This window comes from Talpa europaea, assembly GCF_964194135.1.
Source record: "Talpa europaea genome assembly, chromosome: 16".
In the NCBI taxonomy this organism is placed as follows: Eukaryota; Metazoa; Chordata; class Mammalia; order Eulipotyphla; family Talpidae; genus Talpa; species Talpa europaea.
In genome coordinates, this window is record NC_140084.1 from 50271812 (window position 1) to 50293678 (window position 21867).

Consider the following 21867-nt stretch of genomic DNA (forward strand, 5'->3'; position numbering starts at 1 on the left):
CCCTTCCAGCGCCATCCATGTTGCTGCAAATTGCATGTGTTTATCTTTTTTGAATGCTGAGTAATATTCCATGGTGTATATGTACCACATCTTCTTGATCCAGTCATCTATTTTTGGGCATTTGGGTTGTTTCCAAAGCTTAGCTATTGTAAACAGTGCTGCTATAAACATAGGGGTGCAGGTGTTCTTTGGAATTGATGTTTCTGTGTCCTTTGGGTAAATACCTAGGAGTGGAATTGCTGGATCATATGGAAGCTCTATGTTTAGTAGGTCCAGAAATCTCCACACAGCTTTCCACAGTGGTTGGACCAGTTTGCACTCCCACCAACAGTGCAGAAGAGTTCCTTTTTCTCCACACCCTCGCCAGCATTTGTTGTTGCTAGTTTTTTTAATAAGTGCCATTCTCACTGGTGTAAGATGGTATCTCATGGTAGTTTTGATTTGCATTTCCCTGATGGCAAGTGATGTTGAACATTTTTTCATATGCCTGTTGGCCATTTGCATTTCCTCTTCAGAGAAGTTTCTTTTTAGCTCTTCTGCCCATTTTTTGACTGGATTCTTTTCTTTGTTGTTGTTGAGTCTCATCAGCTCTTTGCAGATTTTTGTGATCAGTCCTTTATCATTAGTGTTGGGTGCAAAAATGTTCTCCCAGTTGGTGGGGTTTCTCTTTGTTTTTGTTATTGTCTCTTTTGCTGTGCAGAAGCTCTTTAATTTGATGTAGTCCCAGCTGTTTATCTTTGCCTTCACTATTACTGCTTTGGGTGATGTGTCTGTAAAGATGTCTTTGATGTGCAAATCACGTAGTGTTTCGCCTATATTTCCTTCTATATATTTTATGGTTTCAGGTCTTATGTCTAGTTCTTTAATCCATTTTGAGTTGATTTTTGTGTATGGTGTGAGGTAGTGGTCAAGCTTCATTCTTTTGCATGTAGCGACCCAGTTTTCCCAGCACCATTTATTGAACAAACTTTCTTTGCTCCAATGCATATTCTTTGCTCCTTTGTCAAAGATTAGTTGACCATAAATCTGTGGGTTTATTTCTGGATTTTCTATTCGATTCCATTGGTCTGTATGTCTGTTCTTGTTCCAATACCATGCAGTTTTGATGATTATGGCTTTGTAGTATAGTTTGAAGTCTGGGAGTGTAATGCCTCCATTCCCTTCTTTTTTTTTCAGGAGAGCTTTGGCTATTCGGGGTTTTTTGTGATTCCATATGAATTTCATCAATAATTGTTCTATTTCTTTGAAGAATGACATTGAAATTTTGATTGGAATAGCATTGAATCTGTATATTGCTTTTGGAAGGATGGCCATTTTAATAATGTTTATTCTTCCAATCCACGAGCAGGGGATGTCTCTCCATTTCTTTGTGTCTTCTTCTATTTCTTTTAACAGTGTTTTATAGTTTTCTTTGTATAGGTCCTTTACCTCTTTTGTTAGATTTATTCCCAAATATTTGATTTTTTTTGTTTCAATAACAAAAGGGATGGTTTTTTTGATTTCTTCTTCTTCAGATTTATTGTTTGTGTATAGGAAGGCTACTGACTTTTGAGTGTTGATTTTGTATCCTGCCACTTTACTGAACTGATTGATGAGTTGAATTAGCTTTTCTGTGGAGTTTTTGGGGTTCTCTATGTATAATATCATATCGTCTGCAAATAGTGATAGTTTGACTTCTTCTTTTCCTATTTGGATTCCTTGGATGTCTTTCTCTTGTCTTATTGCCCTGGCTAGGACTTCCAGTATTATATTGAAAAGCAGTGGTGAGAGTGGACATCCTTGTCTTGTTCCAGATCTTAATGGAATTGCTTTCAGCTTTTCACCATTGAGAATGATACTGGCTGTTGGCTTGTCATAGATGGCCTTTATGATGTTGAGGTATGTTCCTTGTATCCCAAGAATTTCAAGGACTTTTATCATGAATGGGTGTTGCACTTTGTCGAAAGCTTTCTCAGCATCTATTGATATTATCATATGGTTTTTATATTTCTTTTTGTTGATGTGTTGGATAACGTTGATTGATTTTCGGATGTTAAACCATCCTTGTGTCCCTGGAATGAATCCTACTTGGTCGTGGTGAATTATCTTATGGATACATTGTTGGATTCTGATAGCTAAAATTTTATTGAGGATTTTTGCATCAGTGTTCATTAGGGAGATTGGCCTGTAGTTTTCCTTTTTTGTGTTGTCCTTGTTCGGTTTTGGTATTAGTGTAATGTTGGCTTCATAAAACGTGTTTGATATTGTCCCTTCCTTCTCAATTTTTTGGAAGAGTTTGTGAAGGATAGGCACTAATTCGTCTCTGAATGTTTGGTAGAATTCATTTGTAAATCCATCAGGTCCTGGGCTTTTGTTTTTGGGGAGGTTTTTGATTACCATTTCAATTTCGCTAATTGTAATTGGTCTGTTTAGGTGTTCTATTTCTTCTTTATCTAGCTTTGGGTGATTGTAGAGTTGTAGGAATTTGTCCATCTCCTCTAGATTGTTAAACTTGTTTGCATATAACTGTTCATAGTAGTTACTGATTATTCTTTTGATTTCTGCTGTGTCCGTTGTGATTTCTCCTCTTTCATTGATGATCCTGTTTATTTGTGCTTTCTCCCTTTTTTCCTTTGTGAGCCTGGCTAGGGGTTTGTCTATTTTATTGATTTTTTTCAAAGAACCAGCTCTTGGTTTCATTGATCTTTTGGATTGTTTTTTTAGTTTCAATTTCATTTATTTCTGCTTTGGTTTTTATTATTTCTTTTCTTCTACTGATTTTGGGGTTTTTTTGTTGTTCTTTTTCTAGATCTTTGAGCTTCGAGATTAGGTTGTTTCTTTGCGTTCTTTCTTGTTTCTTGATGTGAGCTTCTATTGCTATATATTTTCCTCTTATTACTGCTTTTGCTGCATCCCATACATTTAGGATATTGGTGTCCTCCTTGTCGTTCAATTCAAAAATTTTTTTAATTTCTTCTTTGATCTCCTCATTAGTCCAATGGTCTTCCAGTAGTGTGGTTTTTAATCTCCATGAGGTAGGAAAGTTCCTTGCCTTCTTTTTATGGTTTATTTCTAGTTTGATGCCTTCATGGTCAGAAAAGATGGTTGATATGATTTCAATCTTGGTGTATCTGTTGATGTTTGTCTTGTGCCCCAGTATGTGATCGATCCTGGAGAATGATCCGTGTGCGCTTGAGAAAAATGTGTACTCCGTTTTTTTGGGGTTTAGTGTTCTATAGATGTCTGTTAAGCCCAATTGCTCTAGGTCCTTATTTAGAGCTTTGGTTTCTTTACTTATTTTTTGTCTTGTTGATCTATCCATTGTTGATAGTGGTGTGTTGAAGTCTCCCACTACGTATGTGTTTTCTCTGATGTCTGTTTTCAGAGAGGACAACAGTTGTCTGATATATTTTGGTGCTCCTTCGTTTGGTGAGTATATGTTAATGAGTGTTATTTCTTCTTGAAGTATTGTCCCCTTGATCATAATGTAGTGACCATTGGGGTCTCTTTTTATCTTTTTGAGTTTGAAATCTGTTTTATCTGATATAAGTATAGCTGTTCCTGCTTTCTATTTTGGTCCATTTGCTTGTAGGATTGTTTTCCATCCTTTAACTTTGAGCCTATTTTTATCTTTTGTAGCTAAATGTGTTTCCTGGAGACAGCAAAAGGTTGGGTTTTGTTTCTTAATCCAGGCTGCAACTCTGTGTCTTTTTATTGAAGAGTTTAGTCCATTTACATTTAGAGTTAATATTGATATGTTAACATCTGTATTTGCCATTGTGTTTGTCTTTCCTTTGATTTTATTTATTTATTCTTTTAATAACTTTTTTTTTTGGCCTTCTTTCATTGTTATTCGTCCCTCTGAGGTTCTGGCTTTAGGACTCCTTGTAGTATTTTTTGGAGTGGGGGTTTAGTTGCAATGAAATTCCGGAGTTTCTGTTTGTCTGGGAAGGTCCATATTCTTTCTTCAAAGAGGAAGGAGAGCTTTGCGGGATAGAGTATTCTTGGTTGGCTTCTGTTTTCTTGGAGTCTGTTGACTATGTCCCTCCACTCTCTCCTTGCCCGTAGTGTTTCTTCGGAGAAGTCTGATGTCAGCCTGATTGGTTTTCCTTTGAATGTTATCTGTTTCTTCCCTCTTGCCAGCTTCATTATTTTTTCCTTGTCCTGGATTCTTGGGAGCTTTACTATTATGTGTTTTGCTGTATTTTTCCTTTCGCCGTGGAAGTTTGGTGTTCTTCTTGCTTCTTGTATATCAATTTTCAGCTCCTTCTTCACATTTGGGAAGTTCTCTTCAATTATCTCTTTGAATATTTTCTCTGTTCCTACATCTCTCTCCTCTCCTTCTGGTATTCCTATAACTCTTATATTTCCTTTCCTCATGGAGTCAGATAGTTCCCGAAGCCTTTCTTCATTCTTTTCCTTTGTACTTCTCTTTCCTTTTCTGTTTTGGTTCTTTTTATTTCTGTGTCTTCAAGATTACTTATTCGTTCTTCCATTTCATCTATTCTGCTTTCATTGCTTTTCCCAGAATTCTTTAGTTCTTCCATTAATTCTTTGATCTCCTGCATTTCTTTTACTTTCCTCTTTAGGGACTCAATTTCTTTCTTCTGACCATTGTTTTCCCTCTCTAGGGACTCAATTGCATTCTTCTGATCGTTGATTATTTTTCCCTTATCATTGTTTTCCTTTATGACTCTGTCAGTTTTTTAATCACAGCAATTTTAAATTCTCTTTCTGGAAGGCTCAGAAATTCTTCCAAGTTATTGTCGTTGCAATCTGGGGGCTGGCTTTCTTTTTGTGGTGTGCTTTTTCTCTGGAGAGTTGCTAGGTTGCGTGTGGTTCTTCTCCTCCCTACTGTCTGTTTTCTAATTTGCCGTATGCGTTGGGACACTGTGTTGTTGGGACTGGCCGGCATCTTGGGTGGGCTTCTCTGTTCCCCTCTGGTTCCTCCAGGAGTCATCTGTCAGTTTCAAGCAGTCTTTACTGGAGAAAGGTCCCTGTTCTAAAATGCCTATGTGGGGACACACTCCCCTGTGCGCCTGCCCCGGCGGTGGGTTCCTGCTCCCCTCTGGGCTTGGACTGCAGGCCAGAGGTGGTCTGGCGTGGGCGAACTTCCCCCCCGCTCACCTCTGGCTCCTGAGGAAGCCTTCTGCAGGTAGTCTTTACTGAAGAAATGTCCCTGTTCTAAAATGGTGATGTGGGACACACTCCCTGCGCGTCTGGTCTCAGGCACACTCTTCTGCGCGCCTGGTCTGCCCCGGCTGTGGGTGCTCGCTCTCCCTGTGGGCTCAGACTACTTGTTCGGAAGGGGCCCAGTGTGGGCTAACTCCCCAGCTGGCCACTAGCTCCTTCAGGAGCCTCTGCTGGCTTCAAGTCGCTAGGTGGCGCCAGAGATCTCTCCTAGAGCCCTTGGGGAGCTGATTTTCCACCCCGTGGGACAGGGAGCAGAGCGGGGATGGTAGGGTACACCTCAACGGCTTTGGGGTGCTGTGTCTGCCTTGTGCCCCACCGTCGTGGGGAACCCACACCCCTAATTTCGTGCCCCGGGTCTCAGTTCCAAAGCCCTCAGTTCCAGGACGCGGGCTGTAGCCCAGATCAGTGGCGCGGGAATGGCGCCTTTTGAATCCCGCTCCCCTGCCTGGGCGCCTTGTTCCTGCTCACTCAGGGAGGGCCTCCGCCGTCTCCCCGCAAGCCTAGGTCGCAGGCGCGGGGACCTGGGCAGCTGCGATCCGATCCGGATCCGCGCCGCTTTCCGTGCAAGCTTACCGGGCAGCCGGGGCTGTGTGCTGGTGCTGGTCTCCTCCTGGGGGGCGGGGCTCTCTTTAATGGCGCCTGGAGCTCACCTCCGCGGTTGATCCTGCAGGGTTCTCCACAGCTCCCGTTCACGGGGTGTGGTGGCTGCAATAGTTCCTTTCCACTCACAGACCCGCTTGCTGCGTCCTTTGTTCTTGTTGGCTGTTTTGGTTTGTTGTTTTCCTCCTCTCTGCCGGTCGGAGAGTGCCGCCTCTGTGGGCGGGGGAGGGGAGCAGGGTTCTGCGCTTCCCTCCCTTCTCGTCCTCTTTTATGGCAACTTTCTTCTTTGGGCAGTTTGCTGGAGTCGTCCGTTTATCTTCCGTGTCCCAGTTCTCACTGGGACCTGCCGCTTTTCCTCCCTATTAACTTTTTTTAATGGGAGATCTTACTCGCAGCGTCTCCTCGCCGCCATGTTCTCCGTGTTTGGTTTTTATATCCAATCTGGCTGCCCAACTCCACCCTCAGGTCCCTGCCACCCTCCCTTGGTGGTGATGGGATTTGTCTTTCCCAGAGTCTTGATGGCTTTAGTCTGGAGTGGGGGTGGAGTCCACAAAGCCTGCATGGGATTAACTCAGGACATCATTTCCCCCTAACAGTTTAAAAGTAGATTTAGTTTGCAAACGTTTGCTATGCTGTTAAAACAATTTGAGATCAAGGTTGAGAGAATTTGTTTTTACATAAGTTGAACCATTTTAAGATTTTTTTTTCCTGTGATTTTGACATATCTGCTGTCTTGTTCTGGCTAATGCCTCCAGATATTTTTCTTTCGGCTGGGACTGATGAACTGTTTTTCCAGGAATGGAGGACTTTTGCTTTCCACAATGGACAATACCTGGAGGGATTCGTTTTCTTTCAGACTGGAACCCTGGAAAACTTTCATCTGAGACTGTATCCCAGCATTCATGTTTGATCTTCATCACCATGGAAATGGTGGCAAAAAGTGAAAGGGGGGAATTGTTAGGGGGAAATGATGTCCTGAGTTAATCCCATACAGGCTTTGTGGACTCCACCCCCACTCCAGACTAAAGCCATCAAGACATTGGGAAAGACAAATCCCATCAGCACCAAAGGGAGGGAGGCTGGGACCTGAGGGTGGAGTTGGGCAGCCAGGTTGGATATAAAAACCAAACATGTGGGCCTTGGGGTCTCTCTGGCTCGCGATCGCTCGCCTCCTGGCTTCACCGCTCCTGGCTGGCGGCCAGCTCTCAGAGCGCCATTTTGGGATTCCTGATCGGCGGATTGGGTAGGACTCATTTAAAACTTTGTCTCCCACTTTTCTCCCAGAGCTGTACATTTCCTCATTTCCCCTTCCCTTGTAAATAAACCTTTTTTATTAACCTTTCACGTGTGCCTGCAGTAGAGCATTGATAAGTCCTTTTAAGCGCGCGGGTGAGGACCCACAGTCAGGCACCCCGTTTTGTATCGGGGTTGCTCTACAACAGGGGCATCCTCTCCTGAGCAGAAACTTTTATATAGTAGGGAATCTGAGGAGAAATGTCTTTCGGGAATGATCCTGAAGAGAAACATTTACATAACTGAGAATCTGAGGAGAAATGTGTTTGGGGTATGATCTCCTGAGGAGAAATGTCTTTGGGGCATGATCTCCTGAGGAGAAACTTTTATGTATTTGATAAAGTGAGGAGAAATGTCTTCGGGGCAGGCTGTCCTGAAGAGTAACTTTTTTATATTTGAGAATCTGAGGAGAAATATCTTTGGGGCATGCTTTCCTGAGGAGAAGGTTTTATACAGAAGACATTCTGAGTAGAAATGTCTTTAGGGCAGGCTCTCCTGAGGAGAAACTTTTATATAGGAGAGAATCTAAGGAGAAATGTCTTTGGGGCATGATTTCCTGAGGAGAAACGTTTATACAGAAGAGATTCTGAGGAAAAATGTCTTTGGGGCAGGCTCTCCTGAAGAGAAACTTTTCTATAGCAGAGTATCTGAGGAGAAAAATCTTTGGGGAATGATCTCCTGAGGTAAAGTTTCATACACGAGAGAAACTGAGGAGAAATGTCTTTGGGTCATGCTTTCCTGAGGATAATCTTTTATACAGATAACATTCTGATGAAAATTTTTTTGGGGCATGCTCTCCTGAAGTGAAACTTTTATTTAGGAGAGAATCTGAGGACAAATCTCTTTGGGGCATGCTCTCCTGAGGAGAAACTTTTATATAGAATTGAATCTGAGGAGAAATGTCTTTGGCTAATGCTTTCTGAGGTGAAGTTTGTCTATAGATTCGAAACTGAGGAGAAATGTCTCTTGGGCTTTTTTTTTTCTGTTGTGTAATGTCTGCGTAGTGCAAATCTTAGATCAAATTTTGTTTTGCCTTTTATTTCCAGAGCTGATATATCTTGTATCAAAAAATATGATATGAAATATGTTCTGGTACTGATGACATTCATAGGGAGCAACCAAAAACCCCAAATAGCCAAAGCACTCCTGGAAAAAAGAAGGGAATGGAGGCACCACACCCCCAGATTTCAAACTATACTCCAAAGCCATAATAATCAAAACTGCATGGTATTGGAACAAGAATAGACACACGGACCAAGGCAATCAAATAGAAAATTCAGAAATAAACCCACAGATTTACCATCAACTAATCTTTGACAAAGGAGTGAAAAATATGACATGGAGCAAAGCAAGTTTGTTTAATAAATGGTGCTGGGAAAACTGGGTTGCTACATGCAAAAGAATGAAGCTTGACTACTACCCTACACCATGCACAAAAACCAACTCAAAATGGATTAAAGAACTAGACATAAGACCTGAAACCATAGAAAATATAGATGAAAATATAGGCGAACATAAAACACAATATGAAACATACCTCAAAAACATCTTTGCAGACACATCACCCAAAGCAGTGATAGTGAAGGCAAAGATAAACATCCACAGCAAAAGAGACAGTAACCAAAACAAAGAGAAACCCCACCGAATGGGAGAAAACTTTTGCAAACAACACTAACGATAAAGGACTGATCACAAAAATCAACAAAGAGCTGATGAGACTCAACAGAAACAAAGAAAATAATCTAGTCAAAAAATGGGCAGAAGAGCTAAAAAGAAACTTCTCCAAAGAGGAAATGCAAATGGCCAACAGGCATATGAAAAAAGGTTCAGCATCACTTGCAATCAGGGAAGTGAAAATCAAAACTACCATGAGATACCATCTCACACCAGTGAGAATGGCACACATTAAAAAAACCAGCTACAACAAATGTTGGCGAGGTTGTAGAGAAAAAGGAAGTCTCCTGCACTGCTGGTGGGAGTGCAAACTGGTCCAACCACAGTAGAAAGCTGTGTGGAGATTCCTCAACCTGCTAAAGATGGAGCTTCCATATGATCCAGCAGTTCCACTCCTAGGTATTTACCCAAAGGACACAGAATCATTAATTCAAAAAGGTACCTGCACCCCTATGTTTATAGCAGCACTATTTACACTAGCTAAGCTATGGAAACAACCCAAATGCCAAAAATAGATGCCTGTATCAAGAGGAGGTAGTACATATACACCATGGAATATTACTCAGCCATCAAGAAAGATAAACTCAGGCCTCCCTGGTGGCGCACTGGTTGAGCGCTAGTTGCGAAGCTGCCCACAGCCTCTGTAGTGCTAGTTCGATCCCTGGCCACCAGGCGAGGGTCCCACATGGCAGGCAGACCTCTCCTGCCACCCGCTGCTCCCCTCAGCAGTGTACTTTGGTCCTTCTGCCTGTCTGCTCCCCGCTCTGGCTCTGGTGAATTCTCTCACCCTCCCGCGCTTCTGACTGTATCCAGTGCTTGTATGAATAAATAAATAAATCTTTAAAAAAAATGATAAACTCATGCCATTTGAGCTCCATGGATGGAGCTGGAAGGGATCATGCTCAGCGAAATAAGCCAGAAAGAAAAAGAAAAATACCAGATAGTCTCACTCATAGCAGGAATTTGGAAGACTTAAATAAGGGACCAGGAAAAAGACGAACTATATTAAAGAAAAAATCAAAATCAACAGGCAACTATAAACCAGAGACACACTATGGGGAATGGGTCCAGGGAGAGGAAGGATTACGGTCACAATAAGGGAGGGTGTAAAAAAATATATGTTTTGGGTGTTTTTTTTCCTACAATAAAGTCACTTCAGTATAACATTTGGATAAATGTGTTTGGCTGACTTTTCCTGAAGAGAAATTTACTGTTGTTGAAAAGCTGAGGTAAAATTTTTTTGGTATTTTTTTTTTTTTTTCATCATGGCAGGTTTCTTTAGAGGGCTATCTTATTATAAATGTCCTTTGGAATTTTTTTTTTTAAGATTCAGTTGTTTTTCAATCATAATGAAGAGAAATGCTATTGCAAACAGATATTGTTTGGAGAAAAAATATATGTGTATCACAATCAGTGTCTATAAATATAAATATTTTGTATGCTCTGTGTAAGGAGATTGTGAAATGATAAATTTATGGAGAACTGTATTTTGGGGACCATAGGCTTTGATATCAAGGCAGGAAGCTTGTAAAAATAGATAGTTGAATTATATATTGGTGCAAAGTTTCTGAGGATAAGGGTCAGGTCCGAGATGAAAGTGAAGACAATTGTCTATTGGGTATTTTGTATGTGAATAGAGGGCATGTCCCTGAGCAGGAATCATCTGAAATGTCTGAAACAGTAGTCACAGGGCTGCTGCTATGTCACCCACAAGAGGCTTTAGGACCAATGGAGTGTGAAGTCTTTGGACCACGTCCAGTTCCGGTAATGTGTACCTGAAGAGTGACGTCCTGCCCGGGGCTTCCCTGATGCCCATGGCTGCTGTGGTGCCTCCTCAGCAGTGCTGCCTGAGCCCCTCGTGCTGCCATCCTGAGTTGAATCTGATGCACTGCTACCAGCGTGCCACTGCTGCAGGCCCGAGTGGGAGCAACAGTGATATTTTGAAGGAGCGGTCTTTGTTTGGGACTACTGGACGTCGTGCACACTCTCAGGGGTGAGACGGCCAGCCATTTGTGGCCTGTTCCCAACCTTCCATTTGCTGATAAACCCCATTGTTAGTGCACCCTGAACCTGAGCGGTGTCTTACAGGTTTGAGGGCATGGGCGAGAACCCACACAGTGACCTGCCCCCAATCTTGGCACTTTTGAAGTTTATTCGGTTTCACATTGGTGACAGAGTGTCTGAGGGGGAGACAGGGCTACGATCGGAACAAGTTGGACTCGAAATGTTTATTGGTGAGTGAGTGTTCCTCAGAGAAGATAGATTCTGAGGAGAAAAACTGAGGAGAAATGTTCATTGGGAAACCGCCAGTGTTTCAAATCCAGGTGGGAGTGACAAAATTACGAAATCCATTACTGCAGATGAGAAGCTGCATTTGTTTGCTTTGCTCCTCTGACCATCAGATATTTAAATCCAAAATAATAATTAATACTGCCTATATTAATTTTTAGTTATATAAAATATGGTTTATACATTGTATATCATTAAAATAGTGTATTTAAACACATACATTTATAAATTGTATGTAATGTATAAGATATATTTGTGAGATTATAATATTGTAAATATTATTATAAACACTCCCATAATCCTTTGTTTCTTCAACACTATCTGTTCCCTGGTCAGATGACTCAAAGCCAGTATTTCCAACCTAAACTCACTACTGCTCCTGCAAACCGCAAGTCATTTGAACTATGAACTGCTTTTCAGAATATATCCTCTTCAATAAAACCCATAGAAACTCAAAACAGGTAATCTGAATAGAAATGTATGTGTGATGACATAATTAAAGAGCAACTTTGGGACCTCCCTGGTGGTGCAAGGGGTTAAGCACCGCACTATGAAGCAATTGCAGCCTCTTCAGCATTAGTTTGATCCCCAGCTAGCCAGGGAGCTGCCCACATGGCGCAGCAGACTCTCCTGTCTCGCCAGCGTCTCCCCTCAGCAGTGTGTTTCAGTCAGTCTGCCTGTTCTGTTCCCCGCTCTGTCTCTGGTGAATCCTCTCACCCCAACGCATCTCTGGCCTGTACCCCAGGTCTTGTATGCATAAATAAATAAATCTTAAAAGAAAAATAAAAAGCAACTTTGATTTGGTTCCTCATCAAAATGAGGATTCGGAAACCACAGCATTTCAGGCTTCTGTGTACACTCTCCGCTAACAGTGCCGGGGAATTTAAGTCACGAAGCGTTTCAATTTAAGTGCCAAGTGTGCAGCCTCGCATAATCATTACAGCGCCAGGTGGGCCTTCTGCTCACCCTTCCCACCTCATGCTGCGCTAGGCTGGGGTCCCGTGGAAGGAGGCTGGCTCCTGTTCTTGGCCTTGCAGCGTCCCTGCGCAGACTTGCGGGGGCTCTGGTCCCTGCACCTCAGAGAAGGGAGGGAGCTGGTCCCCCACTCCAGCCTGCAGGGGATTGTGTGGCCTTCCTGACAGCTCTGGCCAAGCAGGCAGACAGCTCCCACCCTGCTCCACAGCCCCCACAGATCTCTCCCCTTCTCCCGACAGGCGCCCTGCCTGTCCCAGGCGACCGGTTGTGGGGGGACATGGGAAGTGGACCCCACAGCTGGAACAGGCACACCTGCACCTGCGCTTGGGTCAGATCAACAGGCAAAGGGCAGGCGAGTAACCATTTGAATATTCCACCCATCAGAGAGCAGACAACAAATGTGCACGGGAGTAAAGTCTGATCCATTTCTTTCACTTGACATTTTCATCAGGTCTTGACTCGGGAAGACCCTGTCCGCGTTGCTGAGAGGACGTTCCCGTGTGGAATCTCTCCCATCCGTTGCATCCAAGTCACTGCGGCCTCGGGCCGGCGACCACAGGCTCAGCCTGCCTGCCCGCGTGTGGCTCTGCGGCTGCTGCTGCCCCAGCGAGGACAAGAGGGCGGTGCCCAGCCCCGAGGACGTCACGGTGAGGCGAAGCGCTCAGATGACCGGGCAGCATTTCTTCCCTCCCTGAGGGGCTCGCCCGCGCCCAGTGCCCACCGCCCGCCCCGAGACAGGGAGCCCCTCGCCCCAAGGCTTGGGGCTTAATCTGCAGAAGGGACCGGCGCCCTCCGCCCCCAGCACTGTGAATTATGGGTGATCCGTGGACATGGCTTCGTGGAGCTGACGCGCGTAGTGGTGGTGGGGGGGGAGTCCCGCGTTTAATGACAGGAGGGTCCAGACCTTCACCTGCTCACAGCAAGGACCCTCCACCTCCCAGGGAGCCGCAGACAGTCCCCGCGCTGCCCAGACCAGCTTCTGGCCTCCGGGCACAGTCACCTCCAGGCTCATGGGCTCTGGCCGGGGCCTTGTCCCCTCCCGGGCCCCGCTCCCGCCGCGTCTCGGGTCCTCCTGTGGCTGTGAAGAGCCTCCAAGAGCAGGACCCCCAGGGCCAGCAGGAGGAAGGCGGCCATGCCCAGGCGGATGAGGTTCCCCAGCGTGTAGTCCTGGGGGCGCGGGGCTGGGCCTGGGGGAGAGAGACACGCAGGTCACACAGGGGACCAGGGCACCTCCCGTCAGGACACGGGGTGAACGTGGGGAGGGTCCTTCTTCATCCGACCAGCCCCTCCCTGCGGGGCTGCAGACTCCTCTGGCCCTGGCAACCATTGCCCACTGGGCCCTGTGCTCTGTCATGCTGCCCCAGGGGACACCACTCTGGGCTGCGGGGTCCTCACCTGGCGGACGGCCTGTCTCCTGTCCCCTGGGCCTGCCCTCTTCCTTAGCGAGACCCTACGTACCTCCTCTCCGTCTCATCCCTCACAGCCCCTCAGAGACGCCAGGGGACGGAGCGCCCGCAGCAGGTCTGCGTGGGCTGGCCTCTGCCCTCCCCAGCCCCCTGTCAGTCAAGACCCCTTCTTGGCTGCAGACCCCAAAGCACACACGGGGCTGTCAGATATTCCGTGTTTATCTGTATGAGCTATGACGGCCACTTCCTGACGGGACTGTCCCACGTAGAGGACCTCAGGGGACACACCACAGACAAGGGGCTGGGCTCAGAGGGACGGGGCGTGCCCAGGCCAGGCCGAGAGCCGCAGGGAGGACATGCACCCTGCAGTCTGACCCCCGCCCCGGCTTGTTTTGGTGACTTTGACCTTTTTTCTTTGATAGGACGCGGGGTGCAGGGAAGGCCACACCTCATGTGTTCCTGCTTGGCTCACCCCGTGAGTCACACCTGAGGGCTGGGCAGGTCCTCTCTGACAAGGGGAAACACAGAGGCCAGACCCCAGGGCAGCTTCCAGCATCTCCAACAGGGAGCCCGGATATACCCGGTTCACCCCAAGCCCCACCTCAGAGAGCAAGGCCGGGCAGCGTCCTCTCTGCTAAGGCCCCTGACCTCCCCAGGGGAGACCTCTCTCCCCACTGAGTAGACCCCAGTGACTCAAAAGTTGTCAGGTTGGCTCCAGGGGCTGGGGGGCTGGGGACCCCAGAAGATCCTGGGAAAAGACAAGAGGATGGAGGGGCTGGAGCTTCCCCGAGACCCAGAATCTGTTCACTCTCCTTTTGTTTCTACCCCGTGATCCCCAAAGCCTCCCTCGGAACCCCTGGAAACACCTGGCAATGGAATGTTCAAGGGGAGACGTGGGTACACCCTCTAGGCCCCCACCCTCTGAGAGTTGGGCCAGTCAGGGTGACCCTCCTTGCAACCCTCTCACTCATAGCCAAGAGGGGGTCACCTGGACAGGACCCTGAGCTGATCAGGGGACACAGAGAGGACAGACCTGGGGATACTCACCTGAGACCAGGAGCTCCAGGGGCTCACTGGGGAATGACCACACCTGTGGGGTGCTCTTGTAGTAGCCATAGCACCTGAACAGCCACCTGTGACTGGGGGTCATAGGGCCCACAGGGAAAAGGGCCTGGAACTGCCCATTGGGGAGTTGCTGTGAGTCCAGGGTCCAGGAGGAATTGTGTTCTCCTTCCTCAGTCAGATGGAAGCTGTCGAATCCCTGCCCTGAGCCACACTGGAGGGTCACGTTCCCTCCTGAGGTCACCACAGGGCTCGGCAGGGCTGAGAGGCTGGGTTTGGGGTAAGATCCTAGGAAAGGGAGACTGTATTAAATGGGGCTCCCCACATTCACATCCCCGAAGGGCTGGGCTGTGAGGGGGGAGACACCCTGAGAGCAGTCCCCCTCCCTGAGGGCAGCGCCTGAGGCTGGACCCCAGAGTGTGCTCTCACCTGTCACCACCAGCTCCAGGGGGTCACTGCGCTCTAGCCAGCCAGTGGGGCTCTGATAGAGACAGAAATATCTCCCTGCAGAGTCACGTGTCATGTGTGGGATGCGGAACTGGGCCTTGTCCCCGGGCACCAGTGGGTTCTGTCTGTCCCAGGGCGCTGAGCTTCCCTCTTTAAACAGATAAAACTCCTGGGCCTCCGGGGCCCCCTGACACCAGATGGTCACTGGATTATCCAAGGGGATCAGAGAGCCTGGCTCAGCCCAGAGGGTGGGTTTGGGCAGGGCCCCTGGAAGGAATCAGAGGTGGTCACAGGCGTCCCTACCCCTGTTCCCAGCCCCCAGCCCAGACCCTCCCAGATGTCCCCTCCATCACCCCAGACCTGCTGTCTCCACCCCAGCTGCCCAGGGGTGGCCCCTCCCCAGTGAGGAGGCAGGACCCGGGACACCTGGGCACAGACTCACCTGCCTGCTCTGGGGTCCAGGGGCCCACACTCAGCCCTGGAAGAGAGGCCAGTGAGAGGCCTGCCCTGAGTCCTGACAGCCTCCTCTGGAGCCTCCTGAGTCCTGGGGCCTGACCGTGGGGTCCCCCCAGACCAGGGTGCCCCTCCCTCCTCACACTCACCCAGGCAGAGCAGGGCCGTGAGGCTGGGGGTCATGGCGTCTTCTCTGTGATCTGGCTGTGGGGATGGAGGGCCCAGGGTGCCGGCAGGACGGACAGACACACGGGTGGGGACACTGGGGATTGGTCCTTCCTGCCACAGGGTTGTCAAGTCATCAGAAAGGGGAACTGTCCCTAAGGCCCTGCTCGGGTTTTATTGCAGCACTTTCCTGAGGTGCCCCAGTGTGGAGGCAGACCTACGGCATGTCCTCCCTCAGGGCCTCTCCTGGGCCTCCTCACCCTCCGCCTGTCCATCAGCACATCCTGTGGTCCTCACCCTGGACCGGGTCCCCAGTCCCCAAGACCACGCAGCAGCACGTGTGCATTAGGGCATCAAGGGGGTGCCCTGGCTCCATCTGGGGCGCATGGCGGCTGGAGGAGGGAGCGCGGTGGCCGCGGCGGGGGCGAGGGCTGCCTGTATGCGCTGAACCATCGCATTCTCCTGGCGGTGCCAGGGAGAGGAAAGGCCAGCACGTGGGAGCTGGATCAGTGTCCACGCGCCCGAGTGTTCCGGGAGGTCACACCAAGCATCACACGCCTCCTGTCCGTGGGAGAGAGAGAGAGAGAGAGAGAGAGAGAGAGAGAGAGAGCTTTGACAGAAAGGGCTGCCGCCCCGGGTAACACTTCGTGTCTGCGTCTCACCAACACACCGGAGGCCGGGTTCGCCCCAACAGCAGATGCGGTTTACGCCGCGCCTCCCTCCTCCCTTTCTGCACAGCTCAGCTCTGGTCACCAGTGCCCTCTGGCTGCGCCCCTACAGTGGCGCCCCCCACCCCCGCTACCATGGGCTCCTTCATGTTGGCATGAAGGGAGTGGAGGCACCACAGAGACTCGCAAACCTTCAAACCTTCATGTTCAAAGGGCCTCCGGGGGTGTCTGCACAGAGCTGTCACCTCAGACAACAGGTCTGGGTCGCAACCCTGCAGGGACCCTGATAATAAAGGGGAGGTTGTGGGGCTCAGAGGGCGCAGGCACCCTCTGGATTTAGCTCCTCGGGATGCTCTTCGTGATGCCAGTTTGATGATGGGCTAAACCAGATCCCGTGGTTGAGCTGAGGAGCTGGAGACTCCGCTGCAGGCCTCAGGGCGGGTGGTGACTAGAGAGGGAAAAACTGAGTCCCAGGAAGGTGCACTGAGCCCGACTGTGTGTGGGGCGTGGCCCCAGGCTTCTGGGTGGGATGAGGCCGATTCACAGAACAGGACAGGAGGGGAGCCATGGAGCTGACGCAGCGTGGTGGGCAGGGGAGTCTCGCGTTTAATGACAGGAGGGTCCAGACCTTCACCTGCTCACAGCAAGGACCCTCCACCTCCCAGGGACCCGCAGACAGTCCCCGCGCTGCCCAGACCAGCTTCTGGCCTCCGGGCACAGTCACCTCCAGGCTCATGGGCTCTGGCCGGGGCCTTGTCCCCTCCCGGGCCCCCCTCCAGCCGCGTCTCGGGTCCTCCTGTGGCTGTGAAGAGCCTCCAAGAGCAGGACCCCCAGGGCCAGCAGGAGGAAGGCGGCCATGCCCAGGCGGAGGAGGTTCCCCAGCGTGTAGTCCTGGGGGCGCGGGGCTGGGCCTGGGGGAGAGAGACACGCAGGTCACACAGGGGACCAGGGCACCTCCTGTCAGGACACGGGGTGAACGTGGGGAGGGTCCTTCTTCATCCGACCAGCCCCTCCCTGCGGGGCTGCAGACTCCTCTGGCCCTGGCAACCATTGCCCACTGGGCCCTGTGCTCTGTCATGCTGCCCCAGGGGACACCACTCTGGGCTGCGGGGTCCTCACCTGGCGGACGGCCTGTCTCCTGTCCCCTGGGCCTGCCCTCTTCCTTAGCGAGACCCTACGTACCTCCTCTCCGTCTCATCCCTCACAGCCCCTCAGAGACGCCAGGGGACGGAGCGCCCGCAGCAGGTCTGCGTGGGCTGGCCTCTGCCCTCCCCAGCCCCCTGTCAGTCAAGACCCCTTCTTGGCTGCAGACCCCAAAGCACGCACGGGGCTGTCAGATATTCCGTGTTTATCTGTATGAGCTATGACGGCCACTTCCTGACGGGCCCGTCCCAGGTAGAGGACCTCAGGGGACACACCACAGACAAGGGGCTGGGCTCAGAGGGACGGGGCGTGCCCAGGCCAGGCCGAGAGCCGCAGGGAGGACATGCACCCTGCAGTCTGACCCCCGCCCCGGCTTGTTTTGGTGAGTTTGACCTTTTTTCTTTGATAGGACGCGGGGTGCAGGGAAGGCCACACCTCATGTGTTCCTGCTTGGCTCACCCCGTGAGTCACACCTGAGGGCTGGGCAGGTCCTCTCTGACAAGGGGAAACACAGAGGCCAGACCCCAGGGCAGCTTCCAGCATCTCCAACAGGGAGCCCGGATATACCTGGTTCACCCCAAGCCCCACCTCAGAGAGCAAGGCCGGGCAGCGTCCTCTCTGCTAAGGCCCCTGACCTCCCCAGGGGAGACCTCTCTCCCCCACTGAGTAGACCCCAGTGACTCAAAAGTTGTCAGGTTGGGTCCAGGGGCTGGGGGGCTGGGGACCCCAGAAGATCCTGGGAATAGACAAGAGGATGGAGGGGCTGGAGCTTCCCCGAGACCCAGAATCTGTTCACTCTCCTTTTGTTTCTACCCTGTGATCCCCAAAGCCCCCCTCGGAACCTCTGGAAACACCTGGCAATGGAATGTTCAAGGGGAGAAGTGGGTACACCCTCTAGGCCCCCACCCTCTGAGAGTTGGGCCAGTCAGGGTGACCCTCCTTGCAACCCTCTCACTCATAGCCAAGAGGGGGTCACCTGGACAGGACCTTGAGCTGATCAGGGGACACAGAGAGGACAGACCTGGCGCCCTCACCTGAGACCAGGAGCTCCAGGGGCTCACTGGGGAATGACCACACCTGTGGGGTGCTCTTGTAGTAGCCATAGCACCTGAACAGCCACCTGTGACTGGGGGTCATAGGGCCCACAGGGAAAAGGGCCTGGAACTGCCCATTGGGGAGTTGCTGTGAGTCCAGGGTCCAGGAGGAATTGTGTTCTCCTTCCTCAGTCAGATGGAAGCTGTCGAATCCCTGCCCTGAGCCACATTGGAGGGTCACGTTCCCTCCTGAGGTCACCACAGGCCTCGGCAGGGCTGAGAGGCTGGGTTTGGGGTAAGATCCTAGGAAAGGGGGAGACTGTATTAAATGGGGCTCCCCACACTCACACCCCCGAAGGGCTGGGCTGTCAGAGGGGAGACACCCTGAGAGCAGACCCCCTCCCTGAGGGCAGAGCCTGAGGCTGAACCCCTGAGTGTGCTCTCACCTGTCACCACCAGCTCCAGGGGGTCACTGCGCTCTAGCCAGCCAGTGGGGCTGTGATAGAGACACCGATACCTCCCTGCAGAGTCACGTGTCATGTGTGGGATGCGGAACTGGGCCTTGTCCCCGGGCAGCAGTGGGTTCTCTCTGTCCCAGGAGTCTGAGCTTCCCTCTTTATACAGATAAAACTCCTGGGCCCCTGGGGCCCCCTGACACCAGATGGTCACTGGACTATCCAAAGGGATCACAGAGCCTGGCTCAGCCCAGAGGGTGGGTTTGGGCAGGGCCCCTGGAAGGAATCAGAGGTGGTCACAGGTGTCCCCACCCCTGTTCCCAGCCCCCAGCCCAGACCTTCCCAGATGTTCCCTTCATCACCCCAGACCTGCTGTCTCCACCCCGAGCTGCCCAGGGGTGCCCCCTCCCCAGTGAGGAGGCGGGACCTGGGACACCTGGGCACAGACTCACCTGCCTGCTCTGGGGTCCAGGGGCCCACACTCAGCCCTGGAAGAGAGGCCAGTGAGATGCCTGCCCCGAGTCCTGACAGAGCCTCCCGAGTCCTGGGTCCCCTGACAGACCAGGCCTGGCCGTGGGGCCTCCAGACCAGGGCGCCCCTCCCTCCTCACACTCACCCAGGCAGAGCAGGGCCGTGAGGCTGGGGGTCATGGCGTCGTCTCTGTGACCTGGCTGTATGGATGGAGGGCCCAGGGTGCCGGCAGGATGGACAGACACATGGGTGGCGACATTGGTGATTATTCCTTCCTGTCATGGATTTGTCAAGTTATGTCCCCACAGGAAGAGGAACTGTCCTCCAGGTGCCCAGCTGTGGTTTTATCTTTCCTGAGGTGCCCCATGTGTGGAGGCAGACCTACAGCATGTCCTCCCTCAGAGACTCCCCTGGGTGTCCTCACCCTCTGCCCGTCCACCACCACATCCTGTGGTCCTCACCCTGGACAGGGTCCCCAGGCCCTGGAGTAGCTCAGGGAGGGTCCCTGCCCCCTGCAGAGCTGAGGTCATGAGACCCCGGTTACCGTCCACCTGAGTGTCAGGCCAGGTCATGGACAACTGCCCAGGGGGACACTCAGGGGCACAGGGTAACTGGGCCTCTCCTGCCTGAGTGTGGCTTCTCTGTTCACAGCCCCTCACCACTTCTCTTTTTCCTTGCAACAGCCTCCACCCTAACCGCCCTGGTGAGTCACTCCTGCCCCCTGGCGCTGACTCCCCTCCCTTCCTGGGATTTCTCCTAAAATTGTTGGATTAGGGAATGGGTTAGAACTTCAGTAATTTAGGAAAGTTGATCTGTAATTCAGTATTTGTATACAATCCACTAATTGTGTGAATTGAGTACGTTCATGGTCAGATTATTTTCGCATTTGTCAATGTTATTTCATTGTTTTTTTTTTTTAAAAGGGTGTTTTTTTTAAAGATTTGTTTATTTTTATACATACAAGAGCTGGGGTACAGGCCAGAGATGCGGAGGGACGAGAGGATCCACCAGAGACAGAGTGGGGAGCAGAACAGGCAGACTGACTGAAATACACCACTGAGGGGAGCAGCGGGCAAGATAGAAGAGGTCTGCCTCGCCGTGTGGGTTTCTCCCTGGCCACCTGGGGACTGAACTTGTGCTGCAGAGGCTACAGATTGCTTCATATATGGTGCTTAATCCCCTGCACCACCAGGGAGGCCCATTATTTTATTGTTTATTTGCTAAATTGGAATCTGATTTTTGTCTCTTGATCACCCTTAAGTTTTCATACTGGCCTATGACGAAGAGTGGGAATTGTTTGACGTAGATAAACATCTGTAAGTTAATCCATACACAATATTTTTCAAAGTCGATTAAAGATATAAGAACCAAAGCCATAAAACAATTAAAGAAAACTAGAGGGCACCCTCCAGGACATCAATCCAGAGCCAGCCCCAGGGACACAGCCCAGCAGCAAGGGAGATGGAAGCAGATAACCAGCAGGATGAAGTAAATTAAAAACTTTTTGAATCTAAAAGAAAATCACAGAAACAAAGGATCCTGCAGACTGGTGGACGATAGTTCCCAGAGCATGTGACAAGGGGTTATCCCAAATATACACCCCAATCAAAGATGGGCCAATGCCTAGATCGACAATTTTCTTTCATTTCTTTAGTGTGAGAGATTTTTAACAAAGTTGGAGTGCAGAGAGAGGGAGAAAGAGAGAGAGAGTGAGAAAGTGATTTCAAATAATAGTTCAAAGATAATGATTTTCTATTTATTCTTGAGACTGAGAAAAAGTTTTGAGCTACTACCCACTTAATCTAAACTAGACAAAGCCCACTAAGATCTTCTCTGAAAGGATTTCAACCTAAAATGAAACCCAGGAGGAGAATCTCACCCACTGTCCTCAGAAAAGCTCAGGTGGGGTCTCCCCTGGTGGCGTAGTGGTTGAGCGCTGGGTTGCGAAGCTGCTCGCAGCCTCTGCAGCGCCTGTTCGATCCCCGGCCACCGGAGGAGAATCCCATATGGCGCGCAGACCTCTCCTGCGGCGCCCGCTGCTCCCCTCAGCAGTGTACTTCGTCAGTCTGCCTGTTCTGTTCCCTGCTCTGGCTCTGGTGAATTTTTTCACCCTCCCACGCTTCTGACTGTGCCCAGTGCTTGTATAAATTAAAAAAAAAAAAAAGAAAAGAAAAGCTCGGGTGATGTCTGCGAGGGCCTGATTCAGAAGACAGAGACGCGCCCCTGACCCGGGAACCCCACCCAGGGCACGCCCCTCCCACGCCAGGGAACTGGCTCTTGGCATCCGGCTGGACCCTCCCGCCTCGCTCTCCCGTCCGTAAACGCCAGTGGCCTCTGTGGCCTGGGTGCTCCCGGGGAGGCGCAGTAAATCCAGCGGAGGGGGAAGCCGGGGACTGAGCCCTCAGCTCATGCACCCGGAGCCAAAGCCCCGGAGGAGGCCGCCGCGCGTCGCCCCTGCACGCCCAGGAGAGGAGGCCCGGGCGCGGACCCCGTCTCCACGCAGCGCCGGGCTGTGCAGACGCGCCCCTGGAACGGGGGCACGGAGGTGGGAGGTGGCGCA

General features: G+C 50.5%; 3 protein-coding genes across 3 annotated transcripts in view; all 3 read right to left on the reverse strand.

The window, feature by feature from the left end:
• Positions 1-21867, reverse strand: part of LOC311186153 (leukocyte immunoglobulin-like receptor subfamily A member 6) — a gene marked incomplete at both ends in the record, with an annotated part of 61209 nt that overhangs the window by 21129 nt on the left and 18213 nt on the right. The gene's annotated exons all lie outside the window — the stretch shown is intronic.
• LOC311186704 (leukocyte immunoglobulin-like receptor subfamily A member 5) lies at positions 13012-15554 on the reverse strand (the record flags this gene model as incomplete). Its single annotated transcript, XM_084257854.1, has 5 exons — positions 13012-13190; positions 14457-14759; positions 14901-15185; positions 15361-15432; positions 15521-15554. 5 exons carry the CDS (start codon positions 15552-15554, stop codon positions 13012-13014), a joined length of 873 nt encoding a protein of 290 aa, XP_084113980.1.
• On the reverse strand, positions 16937-19486 carry LOC311186705 (leukocyte immunoglobulin-like receptor subfamily A member 5; the record flags this gene model as incomplete). Its single annotated transcript, XM_084257855.1, has 4 exons — positions 16937-17115; positions 18382-18684; positions 18828-19112; positions 19453-19486. The coding sequence occupies 4 exons, from the start codon at positions 19484-19486 to the stop codon at positions 16937-16939; spliced, it is 801 nt and encodes a 266-aa protein (XP_084113981.1).